General features: G+C 36.6%; 1 protein-coding gene and 1 pseudogene across 1 annotated transcript; both read right to left on the minus strand.

Moving 5' to 3' along the window:
• Window positions 1-1948: 1948 nt before the first annotated feature.
• On the minus strand, window positions 1949-8283 carry LOC101250747 (jasmonoyl--L-amino acid synthetase JAR6-like; annotated as a pseudogene).
• Window positions 8284-15696: 7413 nt separating this feature from the next.
• On the minus strand, window positions 15697-20027 carry GH3-12 (jasmonoyl--L-amino acid synthetase JAR6). Its single transcript, XM_004248029.5, has 4 exons — window positions 19676-20027; window positions 17826-17927; window positions 16929-17722; window positions 15697-16267 (listed from the first exon to the last, which is right to left on the minus strand). The coding sequence occupies exons 1-4, from the start codon at window positions 19969-19971 to the stop codon at window positions 15726-15728; spliced, it is 1734 nt and encodes a 577-aa protein (XP_004248077.1). The 5' UTR covers window positions 19972-20027; the 3' UTR covers window positions 15697-15725.
• Window positions 20028-20308: the final 281 nt, after the last annotated feature.

A 20308-nucleotide genomic window follows, 5' to 3' on the forward strand; every position in this document is an offset into this window, starting at 1 on the left:
TTTACGTTGAAATACCCGACTCAAAAGGTGTAAAAACCATGACCCATACCCTTACATGATTTAACTCCAACTTCACTAAATCAACTACGACCTCCACAAAAGATAAATTACAAGCTTTGCACCCTATCTTAACTTCAAGTTATGGATTTGGACTACAACTCTTGTAATCCTAGGAACCAACTCTAATTTCTAACCTTCAACACAAACCTCCCAAGGTATGTGTTCTCAACTCTTCAAGTTTTTATAACCTGAAGAAAACACTCCTAATTCAGTTTGCAACTCACTGAAATAAGATTACACCAAGACTCATTCACAAAGGTAAAACTCCTAACACATAAACTCTGTAAAAGGATCAGGTTCTTCGATGTGTTCCTTCAGTTCGCTGGTAACACTTGCGTAGTGAATTTCTCAATCTCTTTTTTGCTCTATAAGTGCACATGTATTCTGAAGGACTTCGCTTCTATTTAAGAACATTTATCATAGAGTTATTGTTCACTCAAACTCCTTATTGACTTGAACTCTCTTGACTTAGAGTTCTACTTCAAGTAAGACTCCTTCTTCAATTTGAACTCCTAACTTCTTTAGAATTCTTCTTCAAATTACATTCATTGCTTCTTTGTATTGTAGTCGAACTCCAACACTTTAATTCAGCAGTAACTTGAAGAGTTCTACTTTAAGTGAAACTGCTTCTTCAATTAAAACTACTTGTCTCTTTAGACTCCTTCAAATAAAACTTATTGATTCTTTCTCGTCAATTAATTAGATGTTTATTTCCGTGGGGTTTCTCACGAATTTAACATTATCCATTCATTTATTTCTGCACTCTTCTCTTTATTCATTTTAGAAGCTTTCTTGAATTCAACAACTTGTGACAGTGCACCTTTGGACCATGTTGACTGACGTGTTTCTTCTTTCTTTATGAATCATCAAAACTGCATAAATCCCAACAATTTGGCATAGATATCTGGAAGAAAAAAAATTTGGTCAGCATTATGAGTAATTTTGAGAAAACATGTTGTTCCCTATCATGAATGACCTCAACATCAATATCATTCGACCAAAGGATCCCGATTTTGTTAGAGTTGTTGTAGGCCTGATGAAAACCAAGTTTTCTTATAAATTTCTCCATTTTATCACAAGTCACCATAGATTCTTGTAGGCAGAGGAGAGGAATATGAAATTGTTTTTTAAAGAGGAGTAATCTTTCCAAGGAACCGTTGGATTCGATTCCCCTAATATTCCATGAAATGAAGCTATTCTCTTCGGTTATGGTGACGAAACTCTTTGAATAAATAGTATTGAAGTCTTCTTCATTTTCCACATCTATGAGACATGCTTAAGGTCTTTCACACTAATTCACACAGCTCCTTTGAGAGGGATAGTTTTAGCAAACTGAGATCCAATTTTATCAATAGGGGGGTCGAGTTTTTGAGAATCCCACAAATGTCCACTTGCAGGAGGTTGCGAGAAGTTCATGCTCCTCTTTTGTGAAGAGAATCACTGTCTTTCCATCTACAATCTCATGTTGCCGCAGAGGGAGTTTGATTTTGCTCTTAGAGAGGAGCGATTTACCGCTGCAGCATAGGAAGTAGCTTTCTTCTCTTAGGGGATTTTAATTTGGTCTGGAGGTCTGGCGGAATTGTGAGAGTAGGACCAGATCAATTAACTATGAGATTCATGAAGATAGTATAAGTGAAGAGTGGCGGAATCCGGTGAGAGATAACCGTTCGCCGCGCAGATTTAGCCGTTGATAGAGAAATGCAAGGAGAGAGTATTTTGTGTGAGTCTATAGCCTATAATAGAAGTTTTACAACCAATAAAAACTCTGAGGCTATAGTACATTTTTTCTCACACATCGATAGTGTATTATTTATATAGTTCATGTAAATCTATAGACATAAAATTCTATCTGAACTATTTGTTTTCAAATGATACTAACATGGGCAAATTCATTCCTATTATTGCAAGTATAATATAGAAAGAAACAATAAGCTTTCTGCTCACCACATTTTAGGGATTCTCTCTGTATATATAGATATTAGTCCAAAAAAACATAGATAAGATAAGAAATCCCAACAGGGCTACAAGTTTGGAAAGATGCATATACAAATTTAAAAGAAAGCAGTACTGGAATAGCTCTTAACAACATTACTATATAGTATCTGGATCAATGAGCTGTTTTTAGGACCAACACATCTAGGGGTTTTGAACTGGCTCACCGCTCCTCCTAATCCAACGAAATGATCCAATATCTTACGAAAGGTTCCCCACTTCACAATCTTCAGCTCAAGTGCTCCAATTGTATTCATTTTCTTGTTATTCATATAGCCTGAATCGAGGAACGATTTGTCCAGACACTTGCAGCACTCTTGCAATATTTCATCAGTTGCTTCCCCACTCAGTTCCCAGAAGATGACATAGTGCCCTGGATCAGATGAGATGTTGGCATGGCTGGTGAAGTCCACCACTTCTAGTTTTTCGTCAACTAAGTGCTTGCCTGCAGCTTTCACAGCTAGTTGCAAATCTTTCTCAGTGTTCTTGTCTATGTTAATGCTCAACACAAGGTTCCTTCGACAGACAAACTGGATCTCTGGAGTGACATTGTGGAATCCTTTTATCTTGACAACATCACCTAGTTTATAACGATATAAACCTGCATATACAAATGCATAACTCTCATCAATTAAACATATAGCTAAACTTGTATATGTTCCTGTAAATGACCAACTCTCCCAAATTAGAGCAGAACTCGTTCACCGAGAAGAATCACTGGATATAACAAGACTATGTTGCTGTAAATGACCAACTATCCCAGGTTAAGCATGTTATGCTCACTCCATAGTTCATATACGAAGAGAGAACAATATTTTATGAGCATAAAATTTTCAAGAAAATTGTACCTGCGAAATTGGTTAAGATAATTTCATACTCTTCACCAAGTTTAGCTTCAGTCAGGCCGACAGGTGAATTTGCTTGCTCCATGCCAATGAGATTTTCCTCGAGTGGGAGGAATTCAAAATAGCCATTATTGTTGGGAAAGACAAGGCACTAACAAAGAATGCCTGACAGGATAACAACGGAAGAATACCCAAGTCTATACTTTCCCTTTTTGATTTGAACCAAGAGAAGACAAACAACCACAAGCAATATGATAGTAAGGCAACAAGTAATTCAATCAAACAAATATAACAAGGCAATGATAAACCAATCACACAAGACACCAAGATTTACGTGGAAAACCCTTCGATGTGAAGAGTAAAAAACCACGGGACCAAAAGCTCCACTATAATCACCAAGAGTTACAATATTGTTCTCCAAAATTGGCCACAAAACAAGTGCCAAACAACGAGCAACAACAAAATAAGATTGCACCAAATCTAGAGAATTAAAGGAGCAAAATCACCAATTTTGCAGCTACTGTTCACGACAGCAAAACTGAAGCTGTAGGCCACCAAATCCAACTCTGTCAGTTCCTAATCAAAGATTGAGATGAAGACAATATGCTGTCCAAAAATCAGCTCAATCGGACAAGAAACGAAGCGGGAATCGCAATTTGAAGTTGGCTATGAAGGCTGAATTTGGACTGCGAAAATCTCTCTTTTCTCCACGTTTTGGCTGCTGAAAAACTCTCTTGTGTTTAAAAATAAGACCTAAATAGGCTTATATTTGCCTCATAAGAATGGGCCTATGGGCAAAAATGGGTTGGTCCAAATTGGGCTTTTATTTATCCACATAGGAAGGGAAAAAAGAACCATAACCCAACAATTATTTGGTAACACTGTATAAGTAACCATCTCAGGGGGGAATATCGGGTTAACGTTTACTCCAATCCATCCTTCAGAAGAACCATAATCTGCACTCACCAGAGGTAATTCTCCTGCATAGTGCCTCAGTTTCTTCAAGTAAGGCTCCATGGAACCTGTCATGATACCATAAATGTACTTTGTATTCGGGAAGAGTTCAGGAATCAAGCCAAACCAATTGTTTAAACTTGAGCATTTGCTATAAATTGTATCAGCCAGCTCTGGATCAGGCTTTAGCAATTTCGACATGGCCAATCTTATGGACGGGACAGTGACTCGGCTTGATAAGACTCCATCCCTTATGTCAATAACAAGTTCTTCCCATACTTGTTCGAAAGTTCGAAAAGCTTGGACAATGCTATGTGCAAATGCAGACCAAACAACTTGAACTTCATCGCGGAAAATGAGACCAGACAGAAGGTGACAGTATAAAGATTGTTGAAAATCAGGACCAAATATCACTTCATCAGGACTACAAACTGGGGTAGACATTGCCTTCATTGTCTTCTTGAATTGTGCATTTTTATACACATTGGTAGTGGCTGTTCCAACTGCCAAACCACCTTTAGTTTTAATCTGCAATGCCTTCCCATTCCCAATTGGAAATTCTCTAAAAGAAAAAAACAGAAGTATTACATTAAGCCATACTATTGCAGAAAGAACCAATAGTTCCTTCTTTTCTTACCTGTTCCTAAAGGCAAAAGAAGTCTTGAATATCTGCATGGTGGAATCCATCAATTCATCATTGAAAGGTACAAACTTTGGCTTCCCTTGAGTAGTACCAGAACTGCAAATCAACCATTATATTTCCTCTTTAAACATACAACAATATACTCTCGCAGTATATACAGACCTTATCCCTCCAATAGATTGACCATTAACTCAAGAAAAAACAAATCAAAAGCAAATTGAAAAAGAATAACTGAAGTGACGGGGTCATGACAGAATATCGCTGACAGTAACTACACTACAAAAGTGTGATAATCAAAGTACTTGAGATAGTAGATGTTTCAATTAAGAATGCGATTGTGCATCTTTTTTGAGACGATTAAAAGAAACTGTGTCTAAAATATAATCAACTTCATCAATTTATAGACAAAATTATTAGGTGTGGTCTGAAGAAAGACAATTATGCCTCTAAATGTCAAGAAAAAAAATGCGTTTACTATCTAGGTCGAGACCAAATAAAAGTTTAACAAATAAAAAACGCCAGCAAATCATGGCCTATAAAAATATATATAAAAAATAGTTAAACCAAGTGTAAGTCAATAAAAACAACCGTGTCAGAACCATATTAGAAGATTTTTTATTTCTTCATTGCTAAGAAGGTATACTTGACCCCTTTTATTGCTTGATAATCATCCAAACATGTCTAGTCTAAATAATTGTTTTCAAGATTTTATTGTATCTAAATGTTGATATCGATTATGATTAACATGGTTCTTGACAAATGGGCGATGTCAATCGAACATAAGTTTATTTTGTTTTAAGTTAATTAAATCCTACTATTTGAGACTAGATATTTAAGGCTCCATCAATTAGAAAAGAATGAGAGGAGTGGTGGCTTAACCAAAATTCGTAGCAAAAAAAAATTAACACAAAAGGAAAATACAATTGTCTTTAATTTAAAATGGACGAATATATGCCTCTAACAATAGATGAGTATAAAATTTTCTTAAACAAATAAAAAATACAATTTTATTTTTAACCCCAATCCTCGACCCCTCCACCCCCAAGGCCAACCCCCAATAAAAAATTTGAGTTTGATTTTAAAAAAAATATTTTCAACTTTAACTTCAAATTTCATTTTTCACCCCTATCCTTGACCCCACCCAAAAAGAATTTACGTTTGTTTTTTAAAAATAAATTCAACTTCAGAATTTCATTTTTTCGCCCCTACTCTCGAACCCCCACTCGCCCCTACCAACCCCCCTTCCAAAAACAAATTAAGTTTGTTTTAAAAAAATATTTTCAACTTTAAATTTTTATTTTTTCACCCCTATCCTCGACCCCCTACCCCCGCCCCAAAAAGAATTTAAGTTTGTTTTTTTAAAAAAATATTTTAATTTCAAAGATTATTTTCTACTCTAGTAAAAATTAAAATATCTCTCAAAACGTTTTTCATTCATAAATCAAACAATACAAATCTTTTCCGGAAAATACTTTTTACTTATCAACCAAACATGAGAAAATAAGTCAAAAAATCTACTTGTTTTCCCGGAAAACATTTTCTAGCGAACTAAACACACCCTAAAAGTAATTCAAGGATGCAGTTACACACTTTGGCCAAAATATTTTAATAATTAACTTTCATTAATTTAATCAAAAGTTGTAATAGAAATAATTAGGTGTGAGATACTCGAGAGGAAAAGACAATTTTGCCTCTAAATATCAAGACCAAGAATTTGATTACGCATCTAGGTTCAGACGGATAAAAATTCAACAATAAAAACAAATAAAACTAATAAGAAAGTCATGGGCGGTAGACACAAATCATCCAAAAATATATTAAGATAAATAAGTCAATAAAAATGACAGTGCTAGAACCACAGACTCGAGGGATGCCTAATATCTTCCCCTTGATCAATAGAATTTCTTACCCGAATATTTAGTTTGCAGACCACAATAAAGAGTCATTTGCTATTTATTAGGGATTCAAAAAAGGTGACTTAGAACACCATAACTCAATTTCAAGTGACGACTCTGAAAAATTAAAAAAATTTATCACTAATCAATACCGTCACTTAGATTGAAAAAACCTTACTGTTGGTCGGAAAAAGGGTGTGACAGTAGTTAGTAACAAAAATCGACGGACAAGAAACTTGTTTAAACAACAACCTAAAAAAAGGAGAATTTTTTTCCTTACCTCAAGGAGATCGCTTGAATGGGCTTTCCCGTAAGAATAGGTGGAAAGATCACCATCAACAATTCTTTGAATGTAAGGTTCCAAATCACTATGACTGACAATGGGGACACAAGCTTTGAAAGTCTCAACATCAGTTCTACCATTCAGACCCCATTGCTTCAAATACTCTGTTCCCCCATTTTCTTTCTGTTGTGCGGAATTTGAGATAATACGAGAAAATATAAACGCGAAAAACAAGACAACAGATTTACGTGGTTCACCAATTTGTTGGCTACGTCCACGGGAAGAGAGGGAGCAGTTTTATTATGGAGAGGCAAAAACAGAATTACAGAATAGGGTTTCCCATAGCGTCTATATATAGTGCTAAGCTACGCCCTAACAGGCTTGGGCCCAACATACAGAATCAACAGAAAATTAAGGGCCCAATACAACAACATTGTATACCGTCCTTTCTGTTTGTAGCGGGTTCGATTCAAGGCATTCAACAAATCTCCACCTTGACTTGAATTCTCCGAACAGATTCTTCAGACGCACTATGATAGTGCCAGGCCTCCCCCTCTTCCTCAGAGTTGCCCCACAGGGCAATTAACAGCTTCTGATGTTGAGCAAGTCCAAACAGTGTTGAAACTTGCTCTGTGGAACCGGCTTTGTGAACATATCAGCAGGATTATCAGCAGTTCCTACTTTCTTCACCTTGATTCTCTTCTCACTTCTCAGAAAATGATACCTTACGTCGATATGCTTGGTTCTCTCATGATGGACTTGATCCTTGGCTAGACAAATTGCGCTCAAACTGTCACAATACACCGTAGCCTGATCATGATGCAGACCAAGATCACTAACCAGCCCTTTCAACCAAATCCCTTCTTTTGCAGCCTCTGTCAAGGCCATGTACTCCGCTTCCGTAGTAGACAAAGTCACTGTAGGTTGCAAAGTTGCCTTCCAACTGACGACAGATCCTCCAAGGGTAAACACATAGCCAGTCATCGATCTTCTTGTGTCAACATCTCCAGCATAGTCTGAATCAGAATAGCCAGTAACCAAGCACTGAGTATCACCTCCATAAATGAGACCAACGTCAGATGTACCTTTAAGGTACCGGAAAATTCTCTTCACAGCCTGCCAATGTTCTCTCCCTGGTTGTCCCATGAATCTGCTCACTACACTGACTGCATGTGCTAAATCTGGCCTTGTACAGACCATAGCATACATCAAACTTCCTACGGCACTGGCATAAGGGACTCGTGACATATACTTCTTCTCTTCTTCTGACTGTGGAGCGAACATGGCAGTGAGATGGATATTGGCAGCACTGGGGGTATCAATGGGCTTAGATGAAGACATGCCAAACCTCGCCAAGACCTTCTGAATATAGCTTCTCTGTGACAAGAAAAGTTTCCTTCTCTCTCTGTCTCTAATGATCTCCATCCCTAAAATCTTCCGAGCGGCTCCCAGATCCTTCATCTCAAACTCAGCACTAAGTAAACCCTTCAGCTTCTGAATGTCATACTTCTTCTTTGCAGCTATCAACATATCATCTACATAAAGCACCAGATAGATGAATGAATCATCATTGAGCCTATTGTAGTAGACACAACAATCATATGAGCTCTGAGTATAACCCAACTTCACCATATAGCTGTCAAACCTTTTTATACCACTGCCTTGGAGACTGCTTAAGTCCATATAAGGACTTCTTCAACTTGCAGACGTGATTTTCCTTCCGTGGAACTTGGAAACCATCCGGCTGAGTCATGTATATCTCTTCCTCCAACTCTCCATGTAGAAACGCTGTCTTCACATCAAGTTGTTCAAGCTCCAGATTCTGATGTGCAACTATCGCTAGTAACACTCGGATGGAAGTATGTCTGACCACTGGTGAGAAGATCTCATTGTAGTCCACTCCCTCTCTTTGGTTGAAACCTCTAGCAACAACCCTGGCTTTATACTTGACTCCTTCTGCTGGTGATATCCCTTCCTTCTTCTTGAAAACCCATTTGCAAGTAATAATCTTTCTCCCCGAAGGCTGTATGACCAGATCCCATGTCTGATTCTTGTGTAGGGACTCCATCTCATCTCCCATAGCGGCAAACCATTTTTCAGAATCAGAACTTAAAATGGCTTCTTTGTAAGTAGACGGCTCAGATGTATCTACCTCTTCAGCAACCTGCAGTGCATAACCCACCATGTCCTCAAAACCATACCTCGTAGGTGGCCGAACTCCAACCCTCCTTGGCCGATCTTGAGCTATACTCTGATGGATATCTGATGGCATAGATTCTGGAATATCAGTTTCAGTCTGTGGCTCTTGATCCTCCTCTTCAGGTTCCTTTAAATCGCTCTCGTTCTGAATGACTTGAAACTCCACCTGTTTGTCAAGACTCCTAGTTTCTGACGTAGTTGTAGGCTTCACAATGGTTCTAAGCAGAGGACTTTCATCAAAGACAACGTTCCTGCTCATAATAACCCTCTTTTCTGCTGGAGACCAGATTCTGAAACCTTTCACTCCATCTCCGTAGCCCACAAATACTCCCTTTTTAGCTCTTGGTTCTAACTTACCTTCACTGACGTGATAGTAAGCCATACAACCAAAAGCTTTCAGATTTGAATAATCAGCAGCTTTTCCAGACCACATCTCCATAGGTGTCTTGCACTGTATGCCTGTATGTGGTCCGCGGTTAATCAAGTAGCAAGCTGTACTAACCGCTTCTGCCCAGAATCTTCTATCTAGCCCAGCATTAGAGAGCATGCACCTTGCTCTCTCCAGAAGTGTTTGATTCATCCGCTCAGCTACACCGTTCTGCTGTGGTGTATTTCTGACAGTGCGATGTCGAGCAATCCCTTCATCCTTACAGAATTGATCAAATTCAGACCAACAGAATTCCAGCCCATTATCAGTTCGCAACCTCTTGATCTTCTTCCCTGTTTGATTTTCCATCAAAATTTTCCACTCCTTGAACTTCTGGAAGGCTTCACTTTTATGCTTCATCATGTACACCCAAGTCATCCTTGAGTAGTCATCAATAATGGACACAAAAAATCTGCAGCCTCCCAAAGACTCAACACGGCATGGACCCCAGCAATCAGAATGGATATAATCAAGTGTGCCTTTTGTTCTATGAATGGCCTTTGGAAACTTGTTGCGATGTAGTTTTCCAAAAACACAATGTTCACAAAACTCTAGGCTCTTAACCTTATGACCAGCAAGTAAATCCTCCTTTGACAGAATTTGCATCCCTCTTTCACCCATATGACCAAGTCTCATGTGCCATAACTTAGTCATATCCTTCTGGTGAAATTCTGACGATGCAACATGGGCTGAACCTGTAACCGTGGAACCTTGTAGAAAATACAAAGTACCACGCATGACACCTTTCAGAATCAAATTTGAACCCTTCCAGACCCGCAAGACTCCATCTTTTCCCGACCAGCTGAATCCCTTGCTGTCCAAAAGACTGAGAGATATCAGATTTTTCGTCATCAATGGAACGTGCCTGACCTCGTTCAATGTGCAGAAGCTACCGTCATGTGTCCTTATCTTGATCGAGCCTGTCCCAACCACCTTGCAGACAGAACTGTTGGCCATCGAGATGCTGCCTCCGTCTACCTGCTCATAAGTCGTGAACCACTCTCTCCTAGGACAGATGTGATAGGATGCCCCAGAATCAAGAACCCACACATCTGAATGATGAGTGTGCTCATCCGCAACTAGGGCAATATCTTCTTCAGAATTGGTGTCTTCTTCAGCAACAGCAGCAGACACTGATTGTTTTTCCGATTGCTTCTTCTTCTTCGGACAATCAAATTTCCAATGTCCCTTCTCCTTGCAGTAATTACAAACATCATCCGGCTTTGCACCCTTCGACATCGGCTTATTTTTCTTTCCGCCGTTTTTCCTTCCCTTTCCGCTACTGGTGAACAGACCGGAAGGCTGTATGTCCGTACTTGTGCCGTTAGCCTTATGCCGTAATTCCCTGCTATGAAGGGCTGATCTGACTTCTTCCAGTGACACAGTATCTTTCCCAACAATGAACGATTGAACAAAATTCTCAAACGACATTGGGAGAGATACTAACAGAATCAGGGCAGCATATTCATCCTCGATCTTCACATCGATATTACGCAATTCTAATAACAAAGTATTCAATTGCTCTAAGTGTTCCCTGAGTTGTGTACCTTCAGCCATTCGTAAACCGAATAGACGTTGTTTCAGAAGCAGCTTGTTGGTTAGAGATTTTGTCATGTACAAACTCTCCAGCTTCAACCACAGACCAGCAGCAGTCTCTTCATCCGAGACCTCCGTGATGACGTCATCCGCGAGACACAGCATGATCGTCGAGTGCGCCTTTTCCTCCAGAATCGCCATCTCAGGAGTAACGACGGCGTTCTTGTCTTTCAACAACGGCGCCCAGAAGCCTTGCTGTTTCAACAAGGCCCGCATCTTGATCTGCCATAAACTGAAACTGTTCCTCCCTGTGAATTTGTCGATTTTCACGTTCAAAGCAGACATCTCGAATTCTCCAAGAACACCGATTAACCGAGAGGCTCTGATACCAATTTGTTGTGCGGAATTTGAGATAATACGAGAAAATATAAACGCGAAAAACAAGACAACAGATTTACGTGGTTCACCAATTTGTTGGCTACGTCCACGGGAAGAGAGGGAGCAGTTTTATTATGGAGAGGCAAAAACAGAATTACAGAATAGGGTTTCCCATAGCGTCTATATATAGTGCTAAGCTACGCCCTAACAGGCTTGGGCCCAACATACAGAATCAACAGAAAATTAAGGGCCCAATACAACAACATTGTATACCGTCCTTTCTGTTTGTAGCGGGTCCGATTCAAGGCATTCAACACTTTCAGAATTTTCTCAAGTGTCTCTTCTTGAATCCTCCCGACATCTTTTGTCATCACCTCAAAATCCTCAATCACTTCTTCTGCATCAAATTTCTTCTCAATATTTTCCATCATCATCTTCACAATCAAGAACAAAAGACTTGAACTTTAAGGAACAACAATCAAGTAAAAGCAGTTTATTGTGTGTGACTAATCAAGAATCCTTAATTTGAGAGATGGGGTTGGGGGGTTTATATAATCTCAAGAATTTAGGCAAGTTGAGCTTTACTATTCCATAGTTATTACTAACTTTAATGCAACTTACCTCATTAAAAAAAAAGTTTGTTTGCAATCTATAAATAACACTAAAATCTTTAAATGCTAATACCAAAAAATAAAGGGGGAAAGAGTCATCACCTAAGTTACACAGAGTCAACATAAAAAATCTAAAATAAATAACCGAACAGAGAACTCTAGAATCACACAAAATCTTAAAAGTGTTCTTCATCTTGTATTCCTAAGATACTTAGAAGAAATTTTTTAAAAATTTAATAAGAAATAACAAAGTTTAAAGGGTATTTTCAATACTAGAAAAGTAAACTAGTAGAGAAAATAGAACCCAAAACATATTAGAAACAATATACAAACTATTTTTCTTAAAAAATAAAATCGAGTCCACTGAGTGCACATTGTCCCCTTAAGGAAATTATTTTCCTCAAGTACCCGAGGTTAATGAAATATATCCTCCTAGTATAGAAAAATCTTACTCATCAGTGTATGGATACCCAAATCTATGGTGTCAGCAAACCACTCAACGACAGTAAAGTACACTTAGAATAATAGATTTAGTAGTAGTAGAAGAATTCAAGAAAGTTTATTAGCATTTTTTCTAAAATGAGAAGAAATCCCTAAATTTATAGAAAACAAAGGGTAATGTGAAAAAGGTTCTTATTGTACCTTACCAAAAAAGTCACAAACCATTGCAAAAGTCACAATCTTTCGGAAAGGTCACAACCTTTCATAAAAGTCACAAATTTTCATAAAAGTACCAATTTTTCATAATAAAGTCGCAACTTTTTATGAAAGTACTCTTAATTAAAGTCACAACTTTTCATAAAAGTCACAACTCTTCATAAAAGTCGCAACTCTTCATTTTCAATTCAAACCTTTTAAAACTCAATAATCCCTTACATGAATGGGGATGACTCCAAGACATAGTGTTAATCTCCTTCATTTTTTTCAACTAATCCATGCCCATTCTGTCACGCCCCAAGCCTACACCGTGTATGTGGACAACACCCAATGACTATTATTGTTTATGAGCGAACCCTTGACCTGACTTACTTAACTCAGCGGAAGATTTAACTTAATCGTAAGGTGAGAATATTCTCCTAAAATAACTTAAATAAATGTCTTGGCCAAAACGACACTTACGTCTCAAAACTGGAACACCTGAAATGCAAGATAAGGAGATATACTAACTGACAATCTGACTGATTATCTGTCTATGAAGCCTCTATAATACTAAGATGAATAATGGGACAAACCCAACAACATTATATAAATGATAAGACTGGAAAACAATAAAAGGATCATTCGGAATGCAAGAGGCTCACCACAGACTCTAAGTGCTAAAGTTAAATCAATGAGGCGCTGGATGCTGACCCTGATTACCTGCGTCCGCATCATATGACGATGCAGGACAACTGGCATCGGTACATTGAATGTACCAGTATACGAGTTGGAATGCTAAACAACATTTAAGCTCGAAAAGAGTAAGAAGAAACACTTGCCTTGGCTCTACTCAACTATTGAAGTAATAAACTTAATATGAAATAATAAAGACACATGCAATATATATATATATATATATATATATAAAACTTGTAAAACGGTGTAAACAACTTAGTTCATTAAAGAAAATGCAATAACAAACACAACTTTACTTATATATGAAAGCAATATAATTTTTATTGGAGATTCTCTAACCGACAATCATCACTACAAGGCTAAGTGATGGTACAAAATTTTACCTCACGTTGCCAAGGATCATCCTATACCTTGCCATCGGTATATGACCTTACTTAATTTAGTGGTTTCACTACCTTAACTTACGTGATCATCTGAAAAGTATGACCCGTTAATTCCCATGATGGCTACATGGTTTCAATGGAGACTTGAGTTAATTGTGAACTCTTATCCCCACATCGGTGCTTAATAATACTCCCAAAATGTACTTTATCTCATACTTAAAACAAACTTCCTTTTTTTGGGTTGAGATATTTTTCTCAACATTTTAGCTTTACGAAGATATCTTGGGAATCAATATTTCGTTTTCTCTATCAAAACTCTTTTGGAAATCTTAGTTTCCTCTTAACTTAAATGTGAAATCATTTATAAATTTTTTAGGGAATACTTAGTTCCCTTATAACTTTTGAGAAATGAACTGAACTTCTCTAGTCTTTGCTTAATTTGAAACTTGAGTCTTAATCAACTCTTAGGGAATACTTAGTTCCCTTATAACTTTTGAAGGAAAGACTTTAACCTTTTTACTCTTTACGTTAACTTGAAACTTGAGCCTTAAAATGAATTTAGAACGTTTAATAAAGACCCTTGAAAACCTTTAAGAACTTTGCTTTAGACTAGCTTCTTAGCTTTAGACTTGACTCTTAACTTCCTTGACTTTGATCTTAGTTTTAATTGAATTGAATTATGGATTCAAGGTTATGATTGGCGTTCTTTGATGATTTCTAGGTGTTTAGAGATCATTTTAAGTAACTAGAATCATTGGAAGGTGTTAAAGTACCTTAGAAGGACTTAAAAAGGCTAATCTATGAAAATTAGGCGAAAAAAACACCGATTCAAGCATGTTCACGGTGCGCCGCGCCAACCTCAATTTACTAATGCTATTTCCTGGAGAACTTGTAGCATGCCACGCCAGGCCCTAGTGACTGAGGCCAATTTTTTGCGCACTGCAGGCGCGACGCGCTTGGCCTGCCTTGGTGCGTCTGACGAATTTTTCAACTCATTTTTTAATCTCTAAACCCCCAAACCTCCCTAGTTATTTCACCAAACTCTTGGGACTATTGGTACCCCAACACCCACTGAATTTAACTAAAAAACAATCCAAAGAAAGAGGAATGAACCAACAATAGGCAGCCAACAATTCAATCAACAAGAATTCGACACCTTCAAGAACTTCACTTTTAACATGAAATCAATTCATAGGTTTGCTGAACTGAAACAAATTGGTGTATGACTGAACTAACCCAACACAAAAGATCTTACATACCTTAATAGGGATCACCTCCGACGAATTACACTCAAATTATTGGTGTTCTTGGCGAAACCTTGATTTTTCTCCCTTCTCCTTCTTCTCTTCTCTTTTCTCCCAAGCCCTGAGCGTAAATTGATTTTTCGAAACTGACTTAAGGCTGATTTTTACCCCAAATAAACCTTTAAAACAAATAGAAAATAATTGGGTGAAAATACTAGTTTGCTCTTACTTGAATCCGGAATTGGACTTTCCTCATTACGACAATCCAATTTCCGATAGGCATATCTCCCTCATACGATATTGAAAATGCGCAAACTCACCGGCATTGGAAAGATCTCCAAGGGCTTTCCAACCATATCAATACTTACCTCTAACTCATCTTGATCTAGAAGTTATGGCCGTTTGAAAATGACCAAAAACTCACTCCTTAAACTTAGAAAATTTTTCAGATTTTACCCTTTCTTTCCAAAAGTGATTGTTTTCAATTTCTTAGCTTATTCTTAGTTATCTCGATTTACGAGATGTTACACATTCAAACTCAACTAATTACAAATTTATCTTAGGTCAAGCTTCCCAAGAATTTTTTTATTTTTATAATTGAAGTGTCACAGCCAATAAAAAATGTGTGAGGCTATAATCCATTTTTTTTTCACACAGTGTATTATTTATATTAAATTCTATCTGAACTATTTATTTTCAAATGATACTAAGTTTGTTTACAAATAGGCAAATTCACACCTGTTATTGAAAGTATAATATAGAAAGAAACAATAAGCTTTCTGCTCTATTTGCTCGCCACATATTAGGAATTTCCTATCTATGGTCTATATATGTAGATATTAGTCCAAAAAAAACATAAATATATTACACAATTATATTATATATATTAAGATGAGAAATCCCAACAGGGCTTAATATTTGGAAAGATACATACATAAATTTAAAAGAAAGCAGTACTGGAATAGCTCTTAACAACATTACTAGACAATATTTGAATCAATGAGCTATTTGTTGGACCAACACATCTAGGGGTTTTGAATTGGCTCACCGCGCCTCCTAATCCAACGAAATTATCCAATATCTTATGAAAGGTTCCCCTCTTCACAATCCTCAGTTCAAGTGCTCCAATTGCATTCACTTTCCTGGAGCTCACGTAGCCTGCATCGAGGAACGATTTGTCCAGACAGTTGCAGCATTCTTGCAATATTTCATCAGTTGCTTCCCCACTCAATTCCCAGAAGATAACATAGTGTCCTGGATCAGCTGAGACGTTGACATGGCTGGTGAAGTCCATCACTTCTAGTTTTTCGTCAACTAAGTGCTTGACTGCAGCTTCCACGGCTAGTTGCAAATCTTTCTCAGTGTTCTTGTCTATGTTAATGCTCAGCAAAAGGTTCCTTCTGCAGACAAACTGGAGTTCTGGAGTGCCATTGTGGAATCCTTTTATCTTGACAACATCACCTAGTTTATAACGATATAAACCTGCATATACAAATGCATAACTCTCGTCAATTATATGCCATCAGTACTTATAGCTAAACTCGTATATGACGCAATAGATAGACCGATAGCTTGTTATTTTGAATAAATTTTTCAAGTGTAGTAGATGTGGAACAACTAGACAGAACTTAGAAGGAAGATAGCAAAAGATTCCAGCATTCTATATAGGAATAGTTAACAACAAAAGGGAAATGAATATCAAGCATATGCAAGTATTACAGAAAAAATGAGTACAACAGAACATGGACAAAAAACATGTTAACTCCAGAATAAGGCGTAAAAACAAACGATAAATCTTTTCTATCTAAGCAGAACTTAGTATTTTATGCCAGGCAGGCATATGTAAGTAATCATGTTTCCTGCAATATTGCCATAAAGAACGAAGACTAAGGACGATGCTAAACACCAAAATTCTAAGCTGAGAGGAATTGACTCATTCAGCTGAATTACATCGAAGTTACTAAATTAGAGCAGAACACGTTCACTGGGGAGAATCACAGAATAAATTAGATCATGTTCTCCCATATATGACCAACGATCGCAGGTTTAGCATGTTATGTTCACTCCATAATTCAATTACGAAGAGAGACCATATTTTGATGAGCATAGAATGTTCAAGAAAAGTCTTCCAAGAAAATTGTACCTGCAAAACTGGTGATGACAATTTCATACTCTTCACCTAGTTCAACTTCGGTCAGGCCGATTGGAGAATTTGCTTGCTCCATGCCAATGAGATTTTCCTCGAGTGGGAGGAATTCAAAATAGGCAATATTTGGTAACATTGCATAAGTAACCATCTCAGGGGGGAATTTTGGGTTAACATTTACTCCGAGACATCCTTCTGAAGAACAATAATCTGCACTCACTAGAGGTAATTCCCCTGCATAGTACCTCAGTTTCTTCAAGTAAGGCTCCATGGAACCTGTCATGACACCATAAATATACTTTGTGTTCGGGAAGAGTTCAGGAATCAAGCTGTACCAATTGCTTAAACTTGAACATTTGCTATAAATTGTATCAGCCAATTCTGGATCAGGCTTCAACAATTTTGACATGGCCAATCTTATGGACGGGACAGTGACTCTGCTCGATAAGACTCCTTCCCTTATGTCAACAACAAGTGCTTCCCATACTTGTTCGAAAGTTCGAAAAGCTTGGACAATGCTATGTGCAAATGTAGACGAAACAACTTGAACTTCATCGCGGAAAATGAGACCACACAGAAGGTGACAGTATAAAGATTGTTGAAAATCAGGAGCAAATATTACTTCACCAGGACTACAAACTGGGGTAGACCAATCCTTCATTATCTTCTTGTATTGTGGACTTGTAAACACATTAGTAGTGCCTGTTGCAGCTGCCAAACCACCTTTAGTTTTAAACTGCTTGCTGCTGTAAAAAAAATGCATAGCCTTCCCTTTCCCTATTGGAAATTCTCTGAAAGAAATGAACAGATTAGGGAACTATTTTACCTTTTAATATGATGTATTTATGACCCCAAAAAAACTAAAACAACTTCATGAACTTACAAGAAAATTACCTGTTCCTAAAGGCAAAAGAAGTCTTGAATGTCTGCATGGCGGAATTCATCAATTCATCATTGAAAGGTACAAACTTTGGCTTCCCTTGAGTAGTACCAGAACTGCAAATCAACCATTATATTTCACAAGTGCAAATCAACCATTATATTTCCTCTTTAAACATACAATAATATAATATACATGCCCACTGCACTCTCACAAGTGGAATGTAAGTAGAGTAAACTTTATCACTCAGACCATCTTCATCCCACCTCTATTTTACTCTCCATTCTCTATATTTGGAGAGCAAAATAGAAAATGAGCACTCCAACTCAACTCCAAATCATCCTCGATTCTCCATTTATGGAAAGGTGACTATTTACATTCTCTATTTCATTTTTTCATTATTTTATTACTATTTTCTATTACTTACTAATTAACATATATATTACATATAATTCCATTAAATAAATATTCAATATTTATAATTCTTTTTTAAATGTAATATAATATTCAAAAAAATATTTTTAATGTATACTACTTTAATTTCAAATTAATAGTATTTTGATTTTTTCTAATTTTCATCACTAATAATAAAAAAGTTATTATTAGTTTTCATTATAAAGAATATACAAAATTATAACGGCGAGATCAATAATTTAATTTAAAAATACAATACATAGTATGATAAATTAAATATAAGATAACAATACAATACATAACATAATAATTTAAATACAAGATAACAATACAATATAATACATAACATAATAATTTAAATACTGATAAAAAATAATACATAACATAATAATTAATTGATCACATTAATAATTTAGTAATCCGGTAGGTCATTCCAGATCTCGCACTATTCAAAAAATATTTTCAGCCACACCACGCTTTGATGATGCAATATTCGCTATTGTTATCGAATGTACCACAATTTATTTCTTCGTATCATTAATGCAATTAAAGATCACGATACATACTTCGAAAAACAAATTTGTCTACTTTGCAAAAAATCTTGCTAGCAGTATTGTGCCTCCCACCCATTATGTTATTCAAAGAAAAGAATACAACATGGGTTATTACTTAGCTGATGATGTATATACTAAATCGTCTAAAACTGTTCAAATTATTCGTGTTTCTCATTCTCAAAAGAAGAAATATTTCGCGATAAAACAAGAATCATGTTGAAAATATATTGAACGTGCATTCGTATTTTTGCAATCACGTTTTACAATTATTATAGGACAGTCACGTTTTTGAAGAAATGAAGTGCTATATGATAATAATGACTACATGCATTATACTGCACAACATGATAATTAAGGATAAACATGATCTCAATGCACCAATTCAAGATGTTGTAGAGGCTCCAACCCCAACTATAGAAATGGTGATAGATGAAAATCTCAGGCCTAAACAATTTTTAACTAGACATAAAAAATAAAGGATAAAATTCTCATTTTGAACCCTGTAATGCATTAATAGAGCATTTATGGGAGACACATACCGATTTTGAAAATTAAGTGTTTATGTAATTGTATGTCACTTTTATTTAAATTTATCCCCTAATTTATGTATTACATTATATTTTCTTGCAGAGAGTAAAATAATGAATTAGATTGGAGTTGGTTGTGTGAAAAAATAGAGAACTCCATATTTAGAAAGTAAAATAGAGGATTGAGTTGGAGATGCTCACATTAGTTTCCGGTATACAATCAATTCAAGGAAAAACACATCAAAGCAAATTGAAAAAGATTAACTATAGTGAAGGGATCATGACAGAATACCGCAGAAAGCATGATAATAACAGAAATCGACATACAAAAAACATCAACCCAAAAAAAGAAGAGAATTTTTTGCTTACCTCAAGGAGATGGCTTGAATGGGCTTTCCAGTAAGAATAGGTGAAAGATCACCATCAACAATTCTTTGTATGTAAGGATCCAAATCACTGTGACTGACAATGGGGACACAAGCCTTGAAAGTCTCAACATCAGTTCTGCCATTCATACCCCATTGCTTCAAATACTCTGTTCCCCCATTTTGCTGCAGAATTTTCCCAAGTGTCTCTTCTTGAATCCTCCCAGCATCTTTTGTCATCACCTCAAAATCCTCAATCACTTGTTCTGCATCAAATTTCTTCTCAATATTTTCCATCATCTTAGACTTCAACTTTAAGCAATAACAGTCAAGTAAAAGCAGTCAATAATCCTCAATTTGAGAGATGAGGTTGGGGGATTAAGAAGAATTTAAGCAACTCTATAGTTATTACTGACTTCAATGCAACTTACCTCATAAAGGACAATTTAAAAAAAATAGAATTGCTAAGTGACATGAAACTTTTTTGGCACGGATGTGGCATGACACTGCGAAATGACAGAATTAGCCTTTTGGATGTTGGTTCCAAAACCACCTAATTTTCTATGAAAAATAAAAGAAATCACTTTTGACATTTTTTTAAAATTTATTTTACTCTTTCAATATCTTTACTTTCTTT

This window comes from Solanum lycopersicum, chromosome 10 (genome assembly GCF_036512215.1).
Source record: "Solanum lycopersicum chromosome 10, SLM_r2.1".
Classification (NCBI taxonomy): Eukaryota; Viridiplantae; Streptophyta; class Magnoliopsida; order Solanales; family Solanaceae; genus Solanum; species Solanum lycopersicum.

Excerpts from the sequence above, each read along its gene's own strand:
- GH3-12 (XM_004248029.5), bottom strand. The coding sequence starts at position 19,971 with ATGATGGAAAATATTGAGAAGAAATTTGATGCAGAACAAGTGATTGAG. Across the intron at positions 17,928-19,675 it reads ATTCAAGCCATCTCCTTGAG|TTCTGGTACTACTCAAGGGA; the intron begins GTAAGCAAAAAA and ends GTTGATTTGCAG. Across the intron at positions 17,723-17,825 it reads TCTTTTGCCTTTAGGAACAG|AGAATTTCCAATAGGGAAAG; the intron begins GTAATTTTCTTG and ends CATTTCTTTCAG.